We start from the raw sequence: 26,191 nt of genomic DNA, 5'->3' as shown, positions 1-26,191 counted from the left end.
CATTACTGAGGTCAGTAACTAAACCTGCAATATCTCCGAGGTATGTCTGTGTTCTTCAGATGTATCATTCTCTAGAGAACCCACATCATTTTCTGGCCTTCTCTGTTTCCTTTTTGTAATCAAGTGCTTGCTCCTGAGGGGCATATAAATAAATGCACAAATTGGCTTAAATCAAGGAGTCTGAGACTTTGAGTCTCAGACGCAGTGGCTCATGCCTGTAATCTTAGCACTTTGGGAGGCCAAAGCAGGTGGGTTGCCTGAGCTAAGGAGTTCGAGACCAGCTTGGGCAACATGGTGAAATCCCATCTCTACTAAAAATACAAAAAATTAACCAGGCATGGTGGCATGTGCCTGTATTCCCAGCTATTCATGAGGCTGAGGCAGGAGAATTGCTGGAACCTGAGAGGTGGAGGTTGCAGTGAGCCAAGATCATGCCACTGCACTCCAGCCTGGGTGACAAAGTGAGACTCCACTCCACCCACCAAAAAAAACAAAAAAAAAAAAAAAGGAAAGGAAAATATGAGTGAGCAGAAGACCCACGGAATCATTTTGGAGAAACATTCAGTCCCAATGAAAGATTGTCAGTATATAATCGCTTCTTGGCCTTTTGGCTAAGATCAAGTGAAAGATTGTCAGTATAAGCTTATCTATATGGATATCGCAACAAAATAGCTGGCTTCCTATCTAATGATCCATCAGACAAAAGAAAAAACAAAAATTATAGCTATTATAGTAAGAGTGTCATGAGGAAACAGACACCAAAATAATAATAATAATAAGGAATCTTGGGTGAAACAGAGATTCAGTATGGAAAATATCTCAAAAAGCAGGACAGCAGTAATAAAAATTTTCAGAGAGTTACAGGTAATTATCTTGGTCAGCTTGAGCTACTATAACAGAATATTATAGCCTGGATGGCATATAAACAACAGAAATTTATCTTTCATTGTCCTGGAGGCCTAAGAAGTTCAAGGTCAAGTGCCAGCAGATGCAGTGTCTGGTGAGGGCCTGCTTCCTGATTTGTAGACAGCTGTTTTTTTGCTGCGTTCTCCATGGCAGAAAAGATGAGGGACCTTTCTGGGGTTTCTTTTGTAAGGGCACTAATTCCATCCACGAGGGCAAAGCCTCTTAAGGACCCCACCTCCAGATAACCCCAATTTAGGAATTATATTTTAAAGTATAAATTTGCAGAGGGATGGGGGGTGGAACACAAGCATCCAGTCTATAGCAATACAGCATGTACATATACACCTATTATTTTATGATAAAGAATAATCACTGAACAAGAAACAACCCTTGGAAGTTAGAATTTTGATGGTAAATTAAATAATTTAATAGATGGGCTTGAAAATATATAAAATGTCTGTATCTGTATCTCTATATGTCCCTGGAATTAAAGGACATAAGTATCCCATTTGAAAGGGTTCATGATGTGCCCAGTGCAATTAATAAAAAAGGATATGCAACAAAGCACAATTCCATCAAATTCTGCTATGTTGGGGGAGAGAAAATTTAAGGAGCCTCAGAAAGAATAAGGAAACATTTTCTGAATAAAACAGTGAGAATTAGAATGACGTTAGTCTTCATCATACCATAGGGTTTCCAGATTTAGTAAATAAAAGAATAGGACACCCAGTTAAATTTGAATTTCGTGTGAATATTGATTGAGTATAAGGTTGTGCCAAATATGACATGAGATATACTTATAATGAGAAATACTCATTTTTCATCTGATTCTAATTGAGCTGAGCAGTCATCTTTACCAGCAATCCTGCAGTAGCAACACTGGATCTAACTTTTCCATATGAATATGCAATTAGACTTTCATCTAAGAAATAAGAAAAAAACAACAGACGGATCACGAGGTCAAGAGATCGAGACCATCCTGGGCAATATGGTGAAACCCTGACTCTACTAAAAATACAAAAATTAGCTGGGTGCGCGCCTGTAGTCCCAGCTACTCAGGAGGCAGGGGCAGGAGTATTGCTTGAACCCGGGAGGCGGAGGTTGCGGTGAGCCGAGATCGCACCACTGCACTCCAGCCTGGCAAGACTCCATCTCCAAAAATAAAAATAAACAATGAAACTTACAAGTTTTACCTCAGAAACTCAAATTTAACTCAATCACAACATCTATATTAACCAGTATAGTAGTTTCTTTGCAAGCTGCTGCCGATATTTCTTCTTTTGGAAATCAGGAGTATATAAATAAACTCATACAGACATGAACACAGTCAAACACTATCAGAGGAATTGATATACACATAATGCTACTGAATACTAGTTGAAAAAGTGGTAAGTGCCAAAAGATAGGTTTGGATACATTGTCACGATATTAAAGATGGGAAGAGGTGAATTTGGTTTCTCAAGTTGCCCACTTAGCCCTCTTCCAAGTTGTATTTTCTTTCTTTCCTTTCCTTCCTCTCCTTACTGTTCTAAACAAAGCTTTTTAATAACTTGCACTCCTGCTCTGAAACTTGCCTTGGTCTCTTCTGCTTTATGACCCTCAGTCAGTCTTTCTTCTGAGGAGGCAAAAATTGAGGTTACTGCAGACCCCTATGGATTCACCGGTAGCAATTCTGAAAATTCCTGTGTATACAAGTTTAATAAATTTGCATGCTTTTTCTACTATTGACCAATCTGCCTCACGTTAGTGATGTAACTGCCCAGTGGGTTCACCTCGCCTGCTGCCTAGACAGAGCCGATTTGTCAAGACACGGGAATTGCTATGGCCAATGAGTAGTTCATGCAGAGCCTGCTGTGTGGGAGACCAGAGTTTTATTATTACTCAAATCAGTCTCCCTAAGCCTTTGTGATCATTTAAAGATAATTTGGCAGGTATGGGCTCAGAAAGTGAAGAGTGCCCGATGGTCAGGTTGAAGATGAAATCTTTAGGGGTCAAAGTGAGTTCTTGCTGACTGACTGGTTGAGCCAGATTGTTGGTCTGGGTGGTGTCATCTGCTGCAATGTAATGCAGGGTCTGCAAAATATCTCAACTCTGATCTTAGGTTTTGCAACAGTGATGTTATTCCCAGAAGCAATTTGGGGAGGTTCAGACTCTTGCAGCCAGAGGCTGCGTGGCCCCTAAACTGTAATTTCTAATCTTGTAGCTAATTTGTTAGTCCTACAAAAGCAGACTGGTCAACAGGCAAGAAGGGGTTTTTCAGGAAAGGACTATTATCAATTTTGTTACAGAGTTTAAACTATAAATTATTTCCCAAGTTTAGTTCGGCCTTTGCCCAGGAAAGAACAAAGACAGTTTAGAGGTTACAAGCAAGATGGGGTCAGTTAGGTCTAATCTCTTTCACTGTCATAATTTCCTCAGTTATGATTTTTGCAAAGGCAGTTTCAGTGATTTTTAGCAAATCTTTATGGGGCCAAAAACCCATGACATCCATAATAACTCACTGCAGCCTTGACCTTCTGGGCTCAAGTGATCCTCCCTACTCAGCTTCCCAAGTAGCTGAGACTACAGACATAGGCCACCATGCCCAGCTAACTTTTAGATTTTTATTTTATTTTATTTTTAAGTAAAGACAGGTCTTATGATGTTGCATGCCCAGCCAAGGGTTTTGCCCTTTGTTTATAGGTCTGAAAAAGCCTGGAATGTACAGGGCTGGGGACAGAAACCCTTCCACATTCAGCTTGGATCAGAGAACTAGAGGAAGCAGGACTGCACAAAAAAAATTCCCAGAAAACCCAGTCAAGATCACTGGTCTCTGTGACAGCAAAGAAAGGGCCTTTGCAAGGTTTAAAGCCCAGAAGAAAACCCTGGAGCCTCCTACCATCCATGAAACTTCCTGTACATTGCTGGTCCAGGAAAAATTATGTCATTAAACAATAACTGTTCAAGAAAGACTATAGCACAGCATCAATGCAAAGATTTTATAATAAAAAAATTGATAAAGCTGGAAAAATGGATAAATGCACGAAAACATTCACAAGAAAGATGATGTCACAGAACTAATGAGAATGCTGACCATGTCATATATCCATAGAGGGTAAAGTTTTTACTGAAATGATCACCTCTGTGTAGGAAAATCACAGACACACATGTAGAAACTCATGTGTTAGCACTTTTTTTCTTTGGCATTTTGGCTGTGCTACCTTTGGATTGAAAATATATTTCTTCTTCAGAAAACATAAATATATTCTTATATTTGACATTTTTTCATCTGAGTCCATTTTTTGCTTTTCATTAATCAGAAAGTTTCTATGTAATATGGTTTGAAGTAGGGATATAACAATTTTTTCCATTTATTACTTGTCTCAGTATCATTGAATAAACCTTCCTTTCCCTACTTATTAAAGATTCTGCTTTAATTATATTCTTGTCTTATACATGTGAATACATTTTACATATATATATATATATATAGAGAGAGAGAGAGAGAGAGACATGTATATGAGTTGCTTGCTGGGCACTCTCTTGGGTTTTATTAGTTTTCTCATTTTGTAACTCATTTAGAACCAATATGCAAAGATGAATCAAAAATACGTTTATTCTATTACCTATAAAGATATCACATATTTCAAAATCTGTAAGAAAAGACCATACAAGTTCCAGTTGAATGATACAGTTACATTTTGCAAAGGTAATTTTATTTACCTTTAGTCAGTAAAACTTACATTATCAAGTATCATTTTTAAGAAAGCAAATAAGATACATCTTAGTAAGATTATCCTTTTTCAATAAAAATATTAAATGTATTGACTTTTCTGGATGTTGTCTATATATCCTACGTAGCATGGCTCTTTACAAGAAAAATTAACCAGTGCTACATAGTCAAATTGTAATGGTAATGCCTTAATGCATGAGTGAAAAAGTCACCAGCCTAGAAAAAGAATTTTCCCTAATTTTTACACATTAATAAAGAAGCAAAAAAAGAATACCTTTTGTCTTTTCAATGTGATTTATTTATGCTTAAGTAAAAGTAGCAAATGTTCCTTAGGAACATGTGTTTTGTACAGTCACATTGTTAACAAGCAAGACTTATGGAACGTTTCCTGGGTCCACAATACTGAACTTTGAAACTATTGTAGCATCCTCTTTTCCAAGTTTACACATGACTTTGTGCACTGAAGAAGCATGGCTTCACATTGCAGAGTGGTCACATGTGACAATCTGACACCAAGTGAGAAGCCTTTGGATGAAGAATGTTCTATCTTTTGTTGAGTTACAAAATGGTATTTTCGTATGTGTGATTATCAAACCCATATAATTTTTTCAATTCGTTTTTCTTCTGCTACAATGAAAATAAACCAGTTAAAACTAAGCAGTATAGCAATGTAATCGACTATCTATCACATTATAAATATAGGATGTTTTAGATGATACTGACGGTTTATATTACACATCTGTATTTAACATAATTTGGGCAATACAAAGTTAGAACATATCTGGTAAATAAACAAACAAAAATAATTCCCTGAAAACTGATGCATTGTTTTAACAGTCACCAGAATTTTGGTTTATTCTTCAGAAGTGTGGTGGAACTGTCTAACATTAAAATAAAAAAATCTTGCTGTTGTCATTTTTTCATATTCCTACTTTATACATTTTTAGATAACAGACTAAATCTGTAATTTTATTGCTAAAACATTATTACTTGGTTAGACATGATTATTAGATTTTGGGCTGACTTTGTTGTTCTCATATTTGTCAACATTAATTATTTTGCTGTTTACTGTTACAAACACATGCTTATGCTGAAGATCCAAAAACTATAATGGGAAGTTATTGGTAATAATAAATGTATGGGCTGATAATAATAAATCTTATGGGCTGAAGTTTTGGCTGCAATGATAAGAGGTCTGACTACTTTGTTAAATTAACTGTACAGAGGGGTATTTGGGGATTGCGAAATGCTTATTTCCAAAGAAACCATATTGCATGCTTATTTGACTGGCAGAAATTCTCTGGTTTGATGCATCACTAGTTCTGAGGGTGGACTCTACATGCAGCTTCTTCAGCAAGCTTGTTGGTCCCTTAGGAGAGTTCGGCAATGTTACATATGTCTTACAGCCTGTCACTGCACATGTCTGTCTTTGCTCACTGCCAGGAAGTTTGCAGATTCTCCAACAAAATCCAATGTTAGATTTAGAACTGAAGGTGCTTTGTTTCAGATACCCATAATACCTATAAAAAGCAAATTTCAAAGAAATACAAATTTATGTTAACATTATCATAGTATTTTAACAGTTGTATGAGTTAATCATTTTTGTATTTACTATAAATTTGTATTAAAAATACAAATTGTTGAGGGACTTCTGGTTCTCAGATACCAGCGTAGAGGCAAGCTGGCTTCTCCTCATCACAGAAAACCTAAAACAAACATACAGTGCCAAGATTATCACCAGCAATATTCCAGAACTCAAATAAGAAGATGAGACTGTTTCCAGGACCAAAGAGAGAAAACACACACACACACACACACACACACACACACACTCCAAGCAGGTGGTGAGAGATTCAGGCTTCCTTATCCATAATATTCTCCCCGCTAGTATCCCTAGCGTCAAGCACAAGGAAATTTGCTTTCTGACTCACAGTTTCTACGCTGCAAAAAGTGAGATCAAGGTGGACAGTGAGTTTCCTCATCATCTTAAGGCACCAAATCAGAGTGCCTGTTCAGCAGCACCACACTGCAGGAGGTTTATTCCATAGGTCCCCTTAGCATGGAACCCTAGCTAGCCTTTTTACATTACCAGGATATCCTCTTTGGGACATCCCCCATTCAGGTTAGGCAGCACTCTGATTGTTGGCTAGAACTGAGGCAAACCTGGGCTTAAGGCACCAGCTAGTACCAAAAAGGAGGCAGTGACCTAGTTGGGAAAAAAGACAGAAAATCAACTGGTATATTACAAATAATCTCTAAGCAAACATATCCAATAAAAACCAAAACAAACCAGACCACAGCCTGAAATGAATAACTAGTCTTCAATGCAAAGTCATAGATGTAGATGCACAAGAAATAATAGCAAACAGGTCAAAAATATGACCTCTTCAGACAAAGCAAGAAATCAGTGACTGACCTTACTGAGATGGTCATATACGAACTCTCTGACCAAGAATTCAAAATCACAATTTTAGGGAAACTATGTGACCTCCAAGAGAACAGAAAAGCAATTCATAAATTTATCAAAGATATTTAACAAAGAGATAGGAATAATTTTAAAAATCAAACAGAAATCTTGAAATTGAGAATCATATTTGCTGAACTGAAAAATTCATTAGAGGCTCTCAACAGCAGACTATATCAAGTGGAGAAAATAATCTGTGAAATCAAAGACAGCCTCTTTGAAAGTATATAGTCAGAGGAGCAAAAAGAAATAAGCATGAAGAGGAATGAAGGTCACCTTCAAGATACAGAAATCTAACTCAAAAGACCAAATCTAAGAATTATTATTGTTCATGAGGGAATCATGCAAGAGCAAGAAGTAGAATGCTCTTTTTAAAAAATAGTAACAGAAAACTTATCAAACTTGAGGAAGAGCTAAATATCCAGGTACAGGAAGGCCAGAGAACACCAAACACATTCAAACTAAATAAGACTACTCAAAGGAAAATAATTAATTCTCAAACATCAAGGGCAAAGAAGGATTCTAAGAGTAGCCAGAGAAAAGAAGCAACTAACATTTGAAGGAACTCAAATTCATCTGGCAATAGACTTCTCAGCAGAAACCACACAGGCCAGAAGGAAGTGAAACAACAATAGTTTCAAAGTGCTCAAAGAAAAAACACTGTCATCCAAAAAAGTCATCTTTCAAATATGAAGGATATATAAAATATTTACCAGAAAAAACAAAAGCTGAGCGAATTCACCACCAACAGTCTTATCTTATATGAAATCTAAAGAGAGCCCTTCAGTCTGAAAGAGAAAAATGCTAATGTACAAGAACAAAACATCACTGGTAAAATTAACTATACAGACAAACTTAAAATTCTCTAACACTGTATTTGTGGTTTACAATCCACTTACAACACTACTACAAAGCTCAAAAGACAAATCTATCAAAACAATAATATCTACAGCAACCTATTAAAAGATAGGCAATATAGGATCGGCGTGGTGGTTCACACCTGTAATCCAAGCACTTTGGAGGCCAAGGCAGGCAGATCACCTGAGGTCAGGAGTTCAAGACCAGCATGACCAACATGGTGAAACCCCATCTTTGTAAAAAAAAAAAATAGGCAATATAAAAATATGTCTATTGAGGCAACATAAAGTCAAAATGTGAGGTGAATGGAATTAAACTGTAGACCTAAGAAAACCTTTATAAAGCTTTTTAGAACTTCTCTGTAATAAAAATTTTCATCTGTTAAAAATAATTTATGTCTATATTTTTTATAAGCTTTATAGTAACCACAATGTGAAAACCTATAATAGATTTGCTAAAAATAAAAAGCAAAAAAATTACAACATATCATCTGAGAAAATGATTTAACTGCAAAGAAAGGTAGTAAGAAAGGAAGAGAGGAGTTATAAAATAAATAAGCTATAAAATAGCAGTAGTAAGTCCTGATTAATAATACTGAGCCTGGGCCAACATAGTGAGATCCTAGTTTACTAGGTAGGTGTGGTGGAATGTGCCTGTAGTCCCAGATACTCAGAAAGCTGAGTTAGGAAGATCACTTGAGCCCAGGAAGTTGAGGCTGCAGTGAGCCATGATCACACCACTGCCTACAGAAGAATGAGACCCTGCCTTGAAGAAAAATAATAACACTGAATGTAAATGGACTCAGTTTTCCAATTAAAAGGCACAGGATGGTTGAATGGCAAAGAAAAAAGATCCAACTACATGTTGCCTATGAGAAAGCCACTTCACCTATAAAGACAACATAGATTGAAAGTGAAGGTATAGAAATAGATATGCTATACAACTGGAAACCAAAAAAGAGCAGGAGCAGTTATATCAGGTAAAACAGGCTACAAGTCAAAGACTGTAAAAAGAGACACAGGAGGTCACCATACAATGATAAAGGAGTCATTTCAGCAAGAGGATATAATAGTTAAAAATGTTAAATTCAGGCCGGGCGCAGTGGCTCACGCCTATAATCCCAGCACTTTGGGAGGCCGAGGCAGGTGGATCACGAGGTCAAGAGATCGAGACCATCCTAATCAACGAGGTGAAACCCTGTCTCTACAAAAAATACAAAAATTAACTGGGCATGGTGGTGCGTGCCTGTAGTCCCAGCTACTTGGGAGGCTGAGGCAGGAGAATTGCTTGAACCCAGAAGGCGGAGGTTGCGGTGAGCCGAGATTGTGCCATTGCACTCCAGTCTGGGTAACAACAGCAAAACTCCGTCTCAAAAAAAAACAAAATGTTAAATTCATACAACACAAGAGCGCCCAAGTATATAAAGCAAACATTCATATATCTAAAGGGAGAGACAGACTGCAATATAATAATATTGGGAAATTTAAACACCTCACTCTCAGTAATGGACAGATCATCCAGACAGAAAATCGACAAGGAAACATTTGGAGTTAAACTACACAATAGATCACGTAGGTCAAACTGATATTGACAGAATATTTCACCCAACTGCTATAAAACACAGAAAACTTTAGCACATGGCACGTTCTCAAGAACAGGCCATATTTAGGCCACAAAACCTCTCTCAATAAATTTGAAACAATAGAAATCATATCAAGTATTTTTTATGACCACAACGGAATGACACTAGAAACAGATAACACAAGGATTTCAGAAAATACACAAACACATGGAGATTAAACAACACACTCTTGAATGACCAGTGAAGTAATTAAGGAGAAAAGTTTAAAATTTCTTGAAACAAATGTAAACAGAAACACAACATTCCCAAATCTATAGAATATAGCAAAAGAAGTACTAAGAAGGAATTTTGTAGCAATGAACACCTATATCAAAAAAGTAGCAAGACTTCAAATAAACAACCTAATAGTGTACCTCAAAGAACTAGGAAAGCAAGAACAAACAAAACCCAAATTAGTAGAAAGAAATAATAAGGAGCAGAGCAGAAATAAACAAAATTGAGATTTTAAAAACCAGATCAATGAAACCAAAAGTTGGTATTTTCAGAAGGCAAGAAAATAAACAAACCATTAGCTAGACTAAGAAATTAAAAAGAGAAGTCCAAATAAATAAAATCAGAAATGGAAAAGGAGACATAATAACTGAGACCACTCAAATACAAAGAATCATTAGAGACTATTATGAAAAACTCTATGCCAACAAATTTGAAAACCTAGAAGAAATTGTTAAATTCCTGGACACACACAACCTAGCAAGACTGAACCATGAAGAAACAGAAAACCTCAACAAATCAACAGGGAGTAAAAAGTTCAAAATTATAACAAAAAGTCTTCCATCAAAGAAAAGCCTGAATCTACCAAACATTTGAAAAGACAGTAATACCAATTCTACTGTAATTATACAAAAAAAATTGAAGAGGAAGGAATACTTCCAAACTCGTTCTACAAAGTAGTATTACCGTGACACCAAAACCACAGAAGGGCACAACGAAAAAAAGAAAACTACAGGCCAATATAATTGATGAACCTGGATCCAAAAATTCTCAACAAAATACCAGCAAACCAAATTCAAAAACACATTGAAAAGATCATTCACCATGATTAAGTGGGATTCATCCCAGGAATGCAAAGATGGTTCAACACACACAAATCAATAAGCAGGATACATCACATTAACAGAACCAAGAACAAAAACCACAGGAGCAGTTCAGTAGATGCTGAAAAACATTCTATAAAATTAAACATTCCTTTATGATAACCCCCCAATAAATTGGGCATACAAGGAACATACATCAAAATAATAAAGGCCATATGTGACAAACCCACAGCTCACATTGTACTGAGTGGGAAAAATTTGAAAGTTGAAAGCCTTTCATCTAAGATCTGGAACAAGACAAAGATGCCCACTTTCACCAGTTTGATTCAACATAATGCTAGAAATCTGGCCAGAGAAATTTGTTAAGAGAAAGAAATAAAGGGTATCCAAATCGAAAAGGAAGAAGTTAAATGAGCCTTGTTTGTAGATGGTGGTTGTATACATAGAAAAACCTTAAGACTCCACCAAAAAACTGTTAGAATTGATAGACAAACTCAGTAAAATTGCAGGATACATAATCAACATACAAAGATTGATAGCATTTAGGCAGGGGTGGTGGTTCAAGCCTGTAATTCCAGAGATTTGAGAGACTGAAGCAGGTGGACTGCTTAAGGTGATGAGTTCCAGAGCAGCCTGGCCAACAAGATGAAACCCCAACTCTATTAAAAATACACAAATTGGGCCGGGCACGGTGGCTCACACCTGTAATCCCAGCACTTTGGGAGGCCGAGGCGGGTGGATCACGAGGTCAACAGATCGAGACCATCCTGGTCACCATGGTGAAACCCCGTCTCTACTAAAAATACAAAAAAATTAGCTAGGCAAAGTGGCGCGTGCCTGTAATCCCAGCTACTCAGGAGGCTGAGGCAGGAGAATTGCCTGAACCCAGGAGGCGGAGGTTGCGGCGAGATCGCGCCATTGCACTCCAGCCTGGGTAAACAAGAGCGAAACTCCGTCTCAAAAACAAAACAAAACAAAACAAAAACAAACAAACAAAAAATACACAAATTAGCTGGGTGTGGTGGCAGGTGCCTATAATCATCCCAGCTACTCAGGAGGCTGAGGCAGTAGAATCGCTTGAACCCTGGAGGAAGAGGCTGCAGTGAGCCAAGATTGCGCCATCGCCCTCCAGCCTGGGTGACAATAGCGAACCTCCATCCCCGACCCAACCCTGGTCCTCAAAAATCAATAGCATTTATATACACCAACTGAAAAAGAAATCAAGAAAGCAATCCAATTAATAATAGCTACAAAAATATATAAAAACACTAGAAATCAATTAGACCAAATAAGGAAATCATATTAGACCACGTTTTCTCAACCTCAATGCTACTGACATTTTGGGTTGGGTAATTCTTTGTTGTGAGGGAGCTTTTCCATACGTTGTAGGATGTTTAGCAGCATCCCTGGCCTCTGACCACTGGATTTCAGAAGTACCACCAGTTGTGACAATCAAAAATATCTCCAGACGTTCCTAAATACTCTGTGTTGGAGGAAGGTGGCTAAATCACACCTCCCTCCCTGTTGTCCCCACCATTTGAGTACCACTGTATTAGAACACCTATAAGTTATAATACATGTTATGTATTATATTATGCCAGAGATTATATACACTAAGGCCGCTTTGGAAATTTCAGGAGAAGGCTGTTTGGTCACTTCGTTGGATGTTATAGAGGTGATTTAATATTCCGTAAATCTCATAAATAAATTTTTCTTCAACACCTGCAAGAAAGAAGTGAAAAATGGAGACAGCCTGGAAAAAAATCAAGCTCTTGGCATGTGAGAGGTACGGGCAACTTCAGGGCAGCCATGGAAAAAAGAGAATAGATGAGAAAAGGAAGAAGGGAGGAGTTTAGGTCTTACCCTCATAGACCTAAGCCATAGCTGGGAAACGGTTGCCCTTTTAAATCTAAGCCACCAGTGACAACCTGAGCTCAGTACTGAGTGGAGGGCACAGTCTACCACAGGGACCATGCTAGAAAAGTGATTTTTCCAAAGAATAATTTTGGTAGCACGGCAGGGTGTGGGTGTGGCTTGCCTCAAACATAGTAGTCACCTTTAGGCTCATGTGAATTAAATGACTCAGAAGAGAAAAATATAGCAGCATTCCACTAGATGGTGCTGTATCTGATTAATTCATTCAGCATGTCCAAACTAGGTCGTACATGACCCTGTCTTTTCCAGCATATTTTCCTCAGTCCTTTTGCAATAATTTGACATCAGCCATACTTAAAATGAAAGACATCTGCAAATTAAAAAAATTCCATTCTAGCTAATCTCCATTACTGATTCAAAATATATGCATTTCTAGTCTAAACAAGTTGCACTGTTAAGCCAGGCTCAAGTCCAAAAGGTACAAGGTTCATAGCAAAATGTCTGTTCCTCATTTCAGTTTTAATTGAATGCCATAGCTAAGGGATATAATAACACTTCCAGTGTTAAGTACAAGCCAAACTGATATAAAAATGTCTTAACTTTCATTTCTTTAACATTTTGCTGGCTGATATAGCCAGAGATGAGTTTTGTGCCTCTCCTTAGAAGTCAGAAACATTGAAAAACAAGAGGTTAGGATATTAAAATGCTTTACAGAGCTCTGAAATATAACAGTGTGTGCCAAAAGTTAGCCACTGGGCTTGGAGGTCTGGTAACATAGCATTCAAAAAAGGAACTTGCGGCGGGGCATGATGGCTCACATCTGTAATCCCAGCACTCTGGGGGGCTGAGGAGGACAGATCATGAGATCAGGAGTTCAAGACCAGTCTGGCCAACATGGTGAAACCCCGAATCTACTAAAAAATACAAAAAGTAGCTGGGCATGGTGGCTTGCGCCTGTAATCCCAGTTACTTAGGAGGCTGAGGTAGGAGAACTGCTTGAACCCGGACCCGAGAGGTGGAGGTTGCAGTGAGCTAAGATTGTGCCACTGTACTTCAACCTGGACTACAGAGCAAGACTCCATCTCAGAAAAAAAAAGGGAATTTGCTGGTCACTGTGGGTCATGCCTATAATCCCAGCACTTTGAGAGGTGGTGGTGGGCAGATCACTTGAGATCAGGAGTTCAAGACCAGCCTGGCCAGAATGGTAAAACTCCATTTCTACTAAAAATACACTAACTAGCTGGGTATGGTAGCTGGGTATGGTAGCCGGGTATGGTGGCACGAGCCTGCAGTTCCAGCAACCCAGGAGGCTGAGGTGGGAGGATCATTTGAATCCAGGAGGTGGAGGTTGCAGTGAGCACAGATTGCACCACTACACTACTGGGCTACAGAGCAAGACTCCGTTTCAAAAAGAAAAGAAAAGGAACTTAGTTGCTGGGTGGAGTGCTTTCTGACACTTGGGGAGGCCACGGTAGGAGGACTGCTTGAGCCTGTGAGTTCAAAAGCAGCTCGGGCAATAAAGCAAGAACCCTGTCTCAAAAAAAAAAAAGGAGAACTTGGTCATTATACATCAAGGTGACTGGGTGGGTAGCCTCATGTCAAAATGGGAAGCACTAAGGGCATATTTAAGCTATTGTCTAATAATTGAAAAGTTGTGAGATCACAATCTACTGAAATTTACTATCAATTGGGAAAAAAAAGATACGGGTAACTTTATCTTCTTATTTTTTATAATTTTTTTTTTTTTTTTTTGGGAAAACAAGGCCTCACTCTGTCCCCCAGGCTGGAGCACAGTGGAACGATCACAGCTCACTGCAGCCTCAAACTCCCTCCCACCTCAGCCTCCCAGGTTACTGGGACTGCAGGTGTGCACTACCACACCAGGCTAACTTTTTTTTTTCCTGTATTTTGTACAGACAGGGTCTCGCCATGTTGGCCAGGCTGGTCTCAAACTCCTGGGCTCAACTATCTGTCGGCCTCATCCTCCCAGACCATTGGGATTATGGCAATGTGCCTCCACACCCAGCCATGTTTTCTTACTTTTAAAGTCTATCTAATAGTATGTGTGAGCCAAAGGAAAGAATTTTACTGCAGTTGTTACAAGTAGTAGTTCTTTTGTTTTTGTTTCAGGAAGATGGACATTGTTGACTCTCAGCAGAGCTGGTCTTGGTTGTGTACCAAAATAAGGGACTCTCAGGGGAGAATGCAGTGGTAGTCAGAAACGGGTAGGATGTTGGGGGCAGGGGATTACTGCATTACATTCAGCTCCACATCTCATTTAAACATGGTCAGAAGAGATGAAGGCAAGTAAAATGGTCTCAACAGTAGCTTGAGTTAGGCAGAGGACAGGCAAAATACAAGTCAAAGACAGAGGTCAAGAAAATGGAAAGAAAAGAGGGATATCCGTGGTGGGCCTTACCCTCATGTGTTACCCACATACCTCTATTAATCAATGAAAATATTAATGCAGTCATACACATGGTTTCACATATTTTCCATCAAAATGGTAGAGAGAGAGGAGGGGTAAGTACAAGTGAGCTGGCCAGGACAGTGGCTGGCAAAATTCCATTTCACAGCTTTGCCTGGGTCAAGGCCTGAATAGAAAGTGTATTTACTGCAGAAATCTCACCCCCAAAACTATTATTTTTCTTAGTATGGTGCAAGCATCTTGGTATAAATCCTTATTAAACAATAACAACTAATTTAAAAAATTAAAGGCCTGACAGGCACAGTGGATCCTGCCTGTACTCCCATCACTTTGAGGGGCCGAGGTGGGTGTATCACTACATCAGGAGTTCAAGACCAGCCTGACCAAGATGGTAAAACACTGTCTCTACTAAAAATACAAAAATTAGCTGGGCATGGTGGCATGTACCTGTAATCCCAGCTACTCAGGAGGCTAAGGCAGGGAATTGCTTGAACTTGGGAGGCGGAGGTTGCAGTGAGCCGAGATAAACCCAGTGCCCTTTAGCCTGGGTGACAGAGTGATACTCCATCTCAAAAAAAAAAAAAAAATTTAAAGACCATGAGAAGCAACATGTAGGATAGTGGAGAAGAATCCTCCATACTTCAGCCAATAGTTTGTGCAAATGTCAGAGACCATTGTTATTTGAGTTGTAAATTAGATCTCATCGACGTACCTCAGAGATTTCCCAAGGGTTTAAATCTCCTCTGTTCTAGAGAGAAATACTTCCTAAATTGTCAGGTGTCCTTCCTTTAGCTCCTTTCTATCCCCACCAAGTTAACAGGAGTTCCGTGCAGAAAATTTCCTCAGTAGAGCACATTTGGAAAACACGACATATTATATCCCTTTCTTAGAGATTTTCGTGCAAATGGGCATGTTAAAAGTGTATCAACATATCTGAGAGGTTCTGAGAAAGAAAAACTGAACCTAGCGTTTTCCAAATTTAAGCCCCGCTCCCAGTTCCCCGATTTTGCCACCAGGAATACGTCTTAGCCTTTCACAGGTCACTAGTATCTTCTAGTAGAGTAATTGGAAAATGCTATTCCACAGATAAAAGTATTACAACATTTTCTTGCCACACTGAAAGCAATGAAGATTTAAAAGACTTACCAAAAGGATCTATTTAATATCCTGAGAATTAAGATTTTTGCTTAAATTTGGCTTCTTGGTACAGTTATTTAGCTTTTGCCCTATCATTCTCCTGATTGAAACATCATCCGTATTGGGAAATAATTGTTTTGTTACTCCTGTAAAAAACCAACAGTAACACACAAGAAACTTGATGAGTCCTTTACATCTTAGGGTATGAACTGAGGTAAAACATCAAGTATTTTACATTATAATTTTGTTTCCATTTTACAAAAGCAGCCCAATCACCCATCCCATGAGATATTTAAACAGATGAGTATATAGGCAGGTTTTTCTAAGTAAAGCAGGGGCTATCAGAAGGTCTATATTATCGACTGACATTCTATGGTAGCAATTACTTCTAAGCCTCCTACTTGGTTTAAACTCTAAGTCTTCCTGCTCTAAAATGTGAGGAATGTATTTTGATCCATTTCCAGCATTAGTTGAAACAACTAAACTCTGATTGATCTTTTTCCAACTAAGAAATGACATATATAAGACTGGGATTCAGAGAATCTATATTTGTTGGATGTTGTAAAAAAATTAATTGGATAATCTATATTATATTTAAGGAGATTCATTAACTTAAAAACTATAAATAGGATAGTCAAATTAGCCTTTATCTTTCTAGAATAAAAGAAAAGAAATATAACAAAAGCAACATAGAAATTGTTATTGAAACTTTACTTTAAAAGATTGTGAAAATTTACCTTTCCAAAGCTATAAATTGTATGAATTCAAACTTTTTGGTGATATAAAACTTAGTTTTATTTTAATAACCATTTTTAGTGTAAAGTTTTTCTATAAAATTTTCCACATTTAACAAGAGCTTTAGACTATCCTGAGATTTTTTCGTTCCTAGAAAAAAGGACCATGAAAGGCTATCTTGACCTTGAGTAGTAACATGGTTTAAAATTCATATGACAATGTAATGTAATCATAGTATCACCTATAATTTCTTGAACTTCGTTCTGATTCATAGCTGGTTTTACGGCTTTGTCCCTTGAAGTAGAGGATTTTGCCCCTGTCAGGCTGTGAGTGGCCATGTATTCATTTGTGTAAAGTACTTGCATTAAATCATTAATAAACTTCTGAGGCTTGCTCTTATTACAACGGGCAATCTGCCATTTTTCAATCTGGAACTAAAAAGATAAGAAAGAGCTGAAGTTGGAAAGAGATAATGCCATATGGAAAAATACATTACTGATTGAGTTAAGGCATAAAACAATGTCAACATTTTTAAAGGTAATGTATTATATATATTTTAATATATATTTTACATTTTAATTTAATATATAGTTTACATGTCAGGGATTAGAGTTAAATGTTATCTTTGTGATACTCTTCACTATTTATGAGGCATTTGTTCCAGGGTGTATACAAATTCTTGTCACATTCAGTACAGATGTGAGCCTTTAATGCTGAAAACAAAAATTGTCACGTAAACTGGATTTGGTCCTTTCAGGCTTAGTCCCATTTAAGTGCTTCATCATAAATGTAGAAGGCAGAATAATGGCTCTCTGAAGGGTCACATCCTAATTCCTGAAACCTGTAACAGGTTGCCTCACAGGGCAAAAACAGTTCTGTAGATGTGATTAAAGTTAAGTACCCTGAGATGGGAGATTATCCTGGATTATCTAGGTGGGCTCAATCTAATCACATGAGTTCTTAAAAGCAGAAGGAAACAGAAGGGTAGATCAGAAAAAACGGAAGAAGCAGGAAAGATCTGAAGTGTGAGAGCTGTTGCTGGCTTTGAAGATGGCAGAAGTGGGCTGTGAACCAAGGGATGTGATTGCCTCTAGAAGTGGGAATGGCTTTCAGTTTACACCCAGCAAGCAAATGGGAAACTCAGTTTTACAACTACAAGAAACTGAATTCTACTAGAGCCTGGATGAGGAGGAAACAGATCCTAGAGCTTCCAGAAAGAAATGCACCTGCTAACACCTTGACTTTAGTCTAGTGAGACCTGTACCAGAATTCCGATCTATAGAACTCTAAGATAATAAATTTGGGTCATTTGAAATCATGAAATTTGTGATAATTTGTTACATAGCAATAGGTAACTGATACACTAAGATTCAAATATTTTCAGTGTTAGATTGTTAGTTAACACTTACTATTTTTGATGATATACTTTCTAAGGCTACCTGATTATAACAAACCTTGTCTTTTTAGCTTTTGTGTCTTGATTAAGTAGAAAAGTAGAGAAAGAAATATGTTCAGCCAGCATGCTGAGGCTGAAATTTACCTGTCAATGATATAAAATATATAACCCTGAATGCACAGGTGTCCTTCTGTCACTGGTTTAAGAATTTTAAAGTTTAATAACTTTATCTTTGTCCCTAATTTGCCTTTAGTTTTCTAAACTGGGTATTTGTTTCACAAATAATTAGTTTTTACTATAAAAAGACAACAGTTTGATGCCTTTGGTTCTCAGACCGATCTTGACTTCCTCAGAGAAGACCTTCTTGCTCCTCCAAAGTCAAGCCCTCCCTTTCACCAGGCTTGTTCAAGCATCTTATGCCTCTTCTTTGTGGTACTTAAGAATTTTAATACTCTTATTGCACAAAATCATTTCATCCAATAGTTATCTGATAAAACAATGATCATTTTCTACCCCTATTTAATTTTTTATTTAATCATATTCCAAAGAACAATAAGGCAAGTATCGCAACTCACCTGTTTCTCATCAGCCTGATGCTCTTCCTCAGGCTTTAAGGAAACTGGTGAACTGGAATTCGAATTAGAATTACTACACGTTGAAGCAAATGAATCTGGTGAGAAGTTGTTTGTTGCTCTCCAGAGGGTGGATGCAGATGTAGACATGGTTCCTCCACCCTTAAGCAGAGCCTCAGCCATACCAACCAGTTCTTCAAACTGCGTGACTGCTTGTGGTAACACTAAAATGACAAGAAAAAGTAAACTTTACAAATACCATCTATATTAGGTGCATATGTACATATTTTTTGTTGAGTGTATGTGCATAGAAATATGGAAACAAACTGTTGGGCCGGTGCGGTGGCTTATGCCTGTAATCTCAGCACTTTGGGAAGCCGAAGTGGGTGGATCACAAGGTCAGGAGATCAAGACCATCTTGCCCAACATGGTGAAACCTCGTCTCTGCTACAAATACAAAAATTAGCTGAGTGTGGCAGTGCGCATCTGTAATCCCAGCTACTTGGGAGGCTGAGGCAGGAGAATCGCTTGAATCCAGTAGGTGGAGGTTGCAGTGAGCCCAGATAGTGCCATTGCACTCCAGCTTGGCAACAGAGTGAGACTCTGTCTCAAATTAAAAGAAAGAAAAGAAAGAAAGAAAGAAAGAAAGAACACTGTTAACATTTGCTATCTTTGGAAAATAAACACGGCAGGAAAAGTGTTTAGAACATATTTACTTTTATTATTAAATAATTTAATAATTGCTTAATAATAACAAAGCAATGAAAAAACATTTGGTTATTGCACTTAAATATATATGCATTACTTTGTAACTAAAAAGAATGTTTTAAAAGTTGATTCCTTTTTCTAGTTGTTAGGGGTTTTATTTGAAGGTGTTGAGTTGAATCTGTTCTTTGGAGCTAGTACTGATTCTATTATCAATCACCTTCTAGAAGCTCACATTAGGCCTGTTTATGTGCCAAGATAAAACTAGCCAGTTCTCACAGATTATAATAAATTTTCTAGGACCTTCGTGTATGGTTTACAAGGGAGTCAAATTTCATCAAATTATTAAAAATGCACTGCCACAGTTCAAACCTATACTGTGAATAAAGATGAATTTTGGTAATCAGTGGATTATTTTATCTGTTCCTTTTTTAAAATGGAAATTTACACATTCAGAGGGTTCATGCCCTGTTGTTGGAGTTGGAAGAGGTCTAATTCAATTCCTCACTATATGGTTGAGGGCACAGCCTGCTGGAGAGGTGAAAAGACTCTGAAACTTTTTTAATGCTTTTCTTAAGCATATTATTGAGATATAATTTTATATTAATTAACGATGTGCAAATCAGTACATCTGGTACTATATTAAAGGTAAATCTACTAAAGAAGAAAATCTTATTTTCTGTTCTTTCAAAAACATTTATTAAGCACCTTTCATGTGCCAGACACTTATTCCATCAGTAATTACTTATTGAGCATTTAATAATATTAAATATTTATCTGGTTTCTTTTTCTCTGTGCCAGGCACTATTCTGAGATCTTAACTGATGTTCTTTCATCCAATACTCACTGTAACTTTCTGAAATAGGCATTTTCTTTACCACTAATTTCCAGATGTAGTCAACAAGAAATAACTTGTCCAGAGTCACACAGTTAGTGAAGAGAAGAGCCAAGATTCAAATTCAGACTGGCTGCCTCCCAAATCCATGTTATGCAGATTCTCAGTATTTGCCTACCACTATGCTAGGTGTGAGGGATAAAACTGGGAGCAAAACCAGATGTGGTCCACGTCCTTTTGGAGCTTACAGTGAGGTGTGAAGGGAAGACTTATTTACAAACCAGGCTGTATAGCAAGAACTTTGTCCTGCTCAAAGAATGATCTGGCCTTTGTCCCAGTTCCTGAGAAGTAACTCTTAAATTCTTGGAATTTCCTGACTGATAGGAGTGTCTTCCCCACTCACTGTGAGCTCTTGGGCCATACACTATAGTTTATGCTAATGAGCTGACTGAGGGTGGGGACAAATCACACGCAATAGCCTTAGGGTGGCAGTTGGCCACAGCCTGAAATCCCAAAAGATCAACCATATGATTTAGAGACCGGGTTCAACCACATGGGCACTCAATCAATGGTGCCTACATTAGGAAGCTTCAATAAAAAGTTTGGATAGCAGAGCTCTGGTGAGCTTCCTGGATAGACAATACTTTATGTCTATTGCCACATATAGACGCTATAGGCATAAGGCATCCTGAGACAACCAAAACCTCACACAAATGGAAACCTCCCAGACTCTGCCCTCTTTCTTTAGCTGATTCTAATTTGTATCCTTTCCTTGTTCAAGTGTTCTGTGAGTTTTTCTATTATATCAAATTACTGAATATGAGAGTGGTTTTGGGAAACTCCTGAATGTGTAGTTGGTGTCGGAAATCTTAGGCACATTTGGCAGTCTGGAAGACATGCCCTTAACTTTGCAGGGTGGTTTACTTCAGGTATATGCAAAAAAATAAAAAATCACAATTCTTAAGTGCCGAAAAGAAGAGGCATAGGTGCTTGACCCAGCCTGGGGAACGGAAGGTCTTGACGTGGGTGGGGCAAGAAGGGCTTCTCTGAGCAAGTCAAGATCGATCTGACAACTTAAGGCTGAGCAGGAATTAAATTGCTGAAGAGAATGAGGGGTCATTAGAGACATAGGAATAGCAGCTTTTTTCATATGAGGAACTGAAAGGAGGTCAAATCTACAATGTAAGATGAAAAGGGAATTTGGTATGAAGTGGAACTACAAGAATATTTACTATTTTTTTGAATTATGTTGGTACATGTTCATTGGCATACATCATTCTTGTCATTTCTGCCTGTATATCTCTATTTTTATTAATGTATTTTCTTTTACATAATTAGAACCATGCTGTATATATTGAATTGTATCATGGCTCTTTTTTTCCCAATTAAAATGATAAAGTGAATATTTTGCCCGTTTATTAAATCTTTTTAGAAAATATGAGTGTTTAAGGTCTAATTTACATATAGTCAAAGGCAAAATCTTACATGAAGTATGAGCAGAAATTATATAGGTAAAGGGTACGAGTTTGACAAGTGGATCCACTGATTTAAAACACACCTAATCAAGATATAGGACATTTCCATCCTCCCAGAATGTTCCTTTACATTTTGTCTAAATCAATCTCTGGACTTAACTCAGAGGCAATCACTAATCTGACTTCTTTAGCTGTAAATAAATTTTACTTGTTTTAGAATTCCATATAAATAAACTCAAACAGTATTTTCTCCTTTTTTTGTCTTTTTTCTCTGCATAATATTTTAAGATATTTGTGCTGTGTATACCATAATTCATTCATTTTTATTGCTAACATTCCATTACTTTATATTTAGTGTATCCATTCACCTGTTGATGGGTTATTTCCCTATAAGATACTCATGTTTGGTAACTTATTTATTTATATATTTTGAGATGGAGTCTCACTCTGTCACGCCTGCTGGAGTGTAGTGGCATGATCTCTGCTCACTGAAACCTCCGACTCCCAGGTTAAAGCGATCCTCCGGCCTCAGCCTCCCGAGTAGCTGGAATTACAGGTGTGCACCACCACACCTGGCTAACTTTTGTATTTTTGGTAGACATGGGGTTTCACCATGTTGGCCAGGCTGCTTGAACTTCTGACCTCAAATGATCCACCCACCTTGGCCGCCCAAAGTGCTGGGATTACAGGGGTAAGCCACCATGACAGGTCCTGTAACTTCTTTAAATGCTCCTTTCTATACTTGGAAATTAGGTTGCTTCCCATTCTTTTTTTCTTTTCTTTCTTTCTTTTTTTTTTTTTTTGAGACAGGGCCCTGCTGTCACCCAGGCTGGAGTAGCGTGGTGTGATCACAGCTTACTGCAGCCTTGACTTCCCAGGCTCAAACAAACCTCCCACCACAGTCTCCTGAGTAGCTGGGACTACAGGTGTGTGCTGCTGTGCCTGGCTAATATTTTTATTTTTTGTAGAAATAGGGTCTCTTTATGTTGCCCAGGTTGATCTTGAACTCCTGGGCTCAAGTGATCCTTCTAAAGCACTAGGATTACAGTGGGGAGCCACTATGCTAGGACCAATTTTTCTTTATTACAAACAAAGCTTTGATGAACCTTCTTGCATCTACATCTTCAAATGCACCTCTGATCATGTCAATGCTATAAATTCCCAAGAGCATAGTAATAGCATTAAGGGGTATAAATGCTTTCAAGATGCAATTGCTCTCTAGAAAAAATTTTCCAACTTACACTCCCACCAGCATATAAGAAATTGACCATTTCACTGCACTACCAATAACAGGTGTTAATCGGTAACAACAATCTTCATTTGTATGATAGGTTAAAATCTTTGTACGTTTTAAATTATCATTATTTATTTATTGTGAAGTTAAATATAATTTGTTTATTGATTACTTGAATTTCTTCTATCAATCATTTATTGGAGCATGGGATATTGTCACTTTTTCTATTTTATAAGAACCAAATCATTTTTTTAAAGTGGTTACAAGAGTGCCTAGCACATTATAAGCAGAATGTATTAGCTTTATTATTAACTCCCTTATATATTAAGCTTTTTTTTTTTGAAACAGAGTCTCACTCTATTGCCAGGTTGGGGTGCAGTGGCATGATCTTGGATCACTGCAACCTCCGCCTCCTGGGTTCAAGTGATTTTCCTGCCTCAGCCTCCCGAATAGTTGGGACTACAGGAGTGCACCACCACACCCAGCTAATTTTGTATTTTTAGTAGAGACGGGTTTCACCATTTTGGCCAGGATGGTCTCGATCTCTCGATCTTGTGATCCCCCCGCCTCAGCCTGCCAAAGTTCTGGAATTACAGGCGTGAGCCACCGTGCCAGGCCTATATTAAGCATTTTAACCTTTCATTTTTCTTGAGTTGCAAATAATTTTCTCAAATTGTTTATCTTTTAATTTTATGACATTTTAAACACACAGTTTAAATTTTCATTTTAGTTGAAAGTAGCAGTCCATTCATTTAGTATACTATCCATTCATTTTATACTTAGAAAGTCATTCATGATTCAGATCAGTTAAATATTCACCAATAATTTTGTATAGTTTAAATATCTTTTCACAAGTAAGCTGTTTTGCAGTATATATATTTTAAACTTTTAATGAAAATTTTAAACAGAAACAAAAATAGCAAACTATCCCATTTCAATTCATGGCAAGTCTCATTCCACTTATACTCTGACCACCCTTCTTCCCCAAATTATCTGATGCAAAGCACAGGCATCATCTCATTTTTATCTGTAAATATTTCTATAGGCATCTCTAAAAGGTATATTTAAAAATATAACTGTTAACACCACTACTGCAGCCAGAAATAGTTAACAATAGTCTTTAATATCATTTAAAAAAAAACCCTAGTCAATGTTCAAATTTCTCTGGTGGTCTTATTTTTTAACTGTTTGAATCAAGATTCAGCAAGGACTATACATTACAATCAGTTGCTGTCTCCTTCATATGAACTGTAGGTTTCCTCTCCCTTCCTGGTTTTTTCCCTTGCAATTTATTAATAGTAAAAACTGGGTCATTTGTCCTGGAGAATTTCCTATAGTTAGATTTTGCTGTGATTGCACCCTTAGGTGGTATTTAACATAATTCTCCTGTTGGCTGTATTTGATGTAGCTTGTAGTTAGATCTGAAGGCTAGATCGGATTCAGATAGTGTTTTAACTTCCATCAGGTGACATTTAGTGCCTGGTTAGCTTTTTTGTGATCTTAGCAGCTACAGATGATCATTGTGTAGATGATTCATTATGTCACAGTGGGCTGTAAAATATTGATATTCTAATTCTTTTTTTTTTTGAGACAGAGTTTCGCTCTTGTTACCCAGGCTGGAGTACAATGGCGCGATCTCGGCTCACTGCAACCTCCGCCTCCTGGGTTCAGGCAATTCTCCTGCCTCAGCCTCCTGAGTAGCTGGAATTACAGGCACACGCCACGATGCCCAGCTAATTTTTTGTATTTTTAGTAGAGACGGGTTTCAGCATGTTGACCAGGATGGTCTCGATCTGTTGACCTCGTGATCCACCCCCCTCGGCCTCCCAAAGTGCTGGGATTACAGGCTTGAGGCACCGCGAATTCTTTTCTTCTTCATTTACTAGCTGGAGTTCTACAAGGGGAAACTTCCTCTCATCAACTATTTGGTTACCCGGAAGTTCATTTCATATAGTAATGGCAAGATATGCTTGATTTTGGTTTGTATCTGCCAGTTTTCAAAATTACAACTTGGTTGTTTTCGGATGACCATTATGTTTTCTTTTTTCTTTTATTTTTTTGAGACAGAGTCGTGCTCCGTTGCCCAGGCTAGAGTTCAGTGGCACGATCTCGACTCACTGGTTCAAGCAATTCTCCTGCCTCAGCCTCCCGAGTAGCTGGGATTACAGGCGCCTACCACCGCACTCGGTTAATTTTTTGTATTTTTTAGTAGAGATGGGGTTTCACCATCTTGACCAGGCTGGCCTCGAACATCTGACCTCATGATCCACCCGCCTTGGCCTCCCAAGGTGCTGAGATTACAGGCATGAGCCACTGTGTCTGGCCACGTTTTCTTCTTTTTTGGATACGACTATGAACTCATGCATTTAAACATATATTAATACAATATGGTTCTATCTATTGTGGTTGTCATTCTTACTGATGCTCAAACTGTTCCATCTTTGGCTTGTGGGAAGCTCTTCTAGCTGATAAGTCTGCATAGTCTAACTTCGTTGCTTTCTGATATGACAAGACATTCCTGTACATTTCCTGCTCAAGCTTCTTGAGAAGTCTCATTTTGTACATTTCCTATGCAAGACATGGAGTCAGGCATTTATCCAAGGAGCCGTAGTTCCCTTTAATGGGAAACAATATTACAAGGCTGAGTCTAATTGCTAGGAGTGCTCTTGGCTATTGAGCTGTTGCTAGACCTACTCACGGACAATATTAGGAAAGACTTTTTTAAAATTTGATTTTATTTAATATTTTAATTTTTAAAAATTGGCAAATAATAATGTTTTGATACATATAATACACAGTGATCATATCAGAGCAAATAATCATATCCATTACCACAAACATTTATCATTTCTTCATGTTGGGAACATTCAAAATCCTTTCTAACTACTTGAAAATATATACTATTGTGAACTATAGCAATCCCACAGGGGTATTGAACATCAGAATTTATTCTTCTTATGTAGCTGCAATATTGTATCCTTTGATACATCTCTTCCTATCCCTCCCTTCCCCCACCCTTCCCCTTTCCAGCCTCTTGTAGCCTCTGTTCTAGCTTTTACGAGATTAATCTTTTTTAGCTTATACAAATGAGAACATGCAGTGTTTAACTTTCTCTTCCTAGCTTATTTCACTTAACATAATGATCATCCATGTTGCCAAAAATCACAGAATTTCATTCTGTTT

General features: G+C 37.8%; 1 protein-coding gene across 1 annotated transcript in view; it reads right to left on the bottom strand.

The window, feature by feature from the left end:
- Positions 1 to 4,893: 4,893 nt before the first annotated feature.
- The window catches only part of BEND6 (BEN domain containing 6), a 48,912-nt gene continuing 27,614 nt past the window's right edge, over positions 4,894 to 26,191 (bottom strand). The window contains exons 3-6 of the mRNA XM_035295985.3: positions 18,763 to 18,983; positions 17,033 to 17,225; positions 16,066 to 16,202; positions 4,894 to 6,138 (exon numbers count right to left, since the gene is read on the bottom strand). Of these exons, the coding sequence (XP_035151876.1) occupies positions 16,075 to 16,202; positions 17,033 to 17,225; positions 18,763 to 18,983 (542 nt within the window). The 3' untranslated portion in view covers positions 4,894 to 6,138; positions 16,066 to 16,074. The remainder of the gene's footprint in view (positions 6,139 to 16,065; positions 16,203 to 17,032; positions 17,226 to 18,762; positions 18,984 to 26,191) is intronic.

The sequence above is a fragment of the Callithrix jacchus genome, chromosome 4, assembly GCF_049354715.1.
Source record: "Callithrix jacchus isolate 240 chromosome 4, calJac240_pri, whole genome shotgun sequence".
Lineage (NCBI taxonomy): Eukaryota > Metazoa > Chordata > Mammalia > Primates > Cebidae > Callithrix > Callithrix jacchus.
This window is presented reverse-complemented; position numbering and strand designations above follow the sequence as displayed.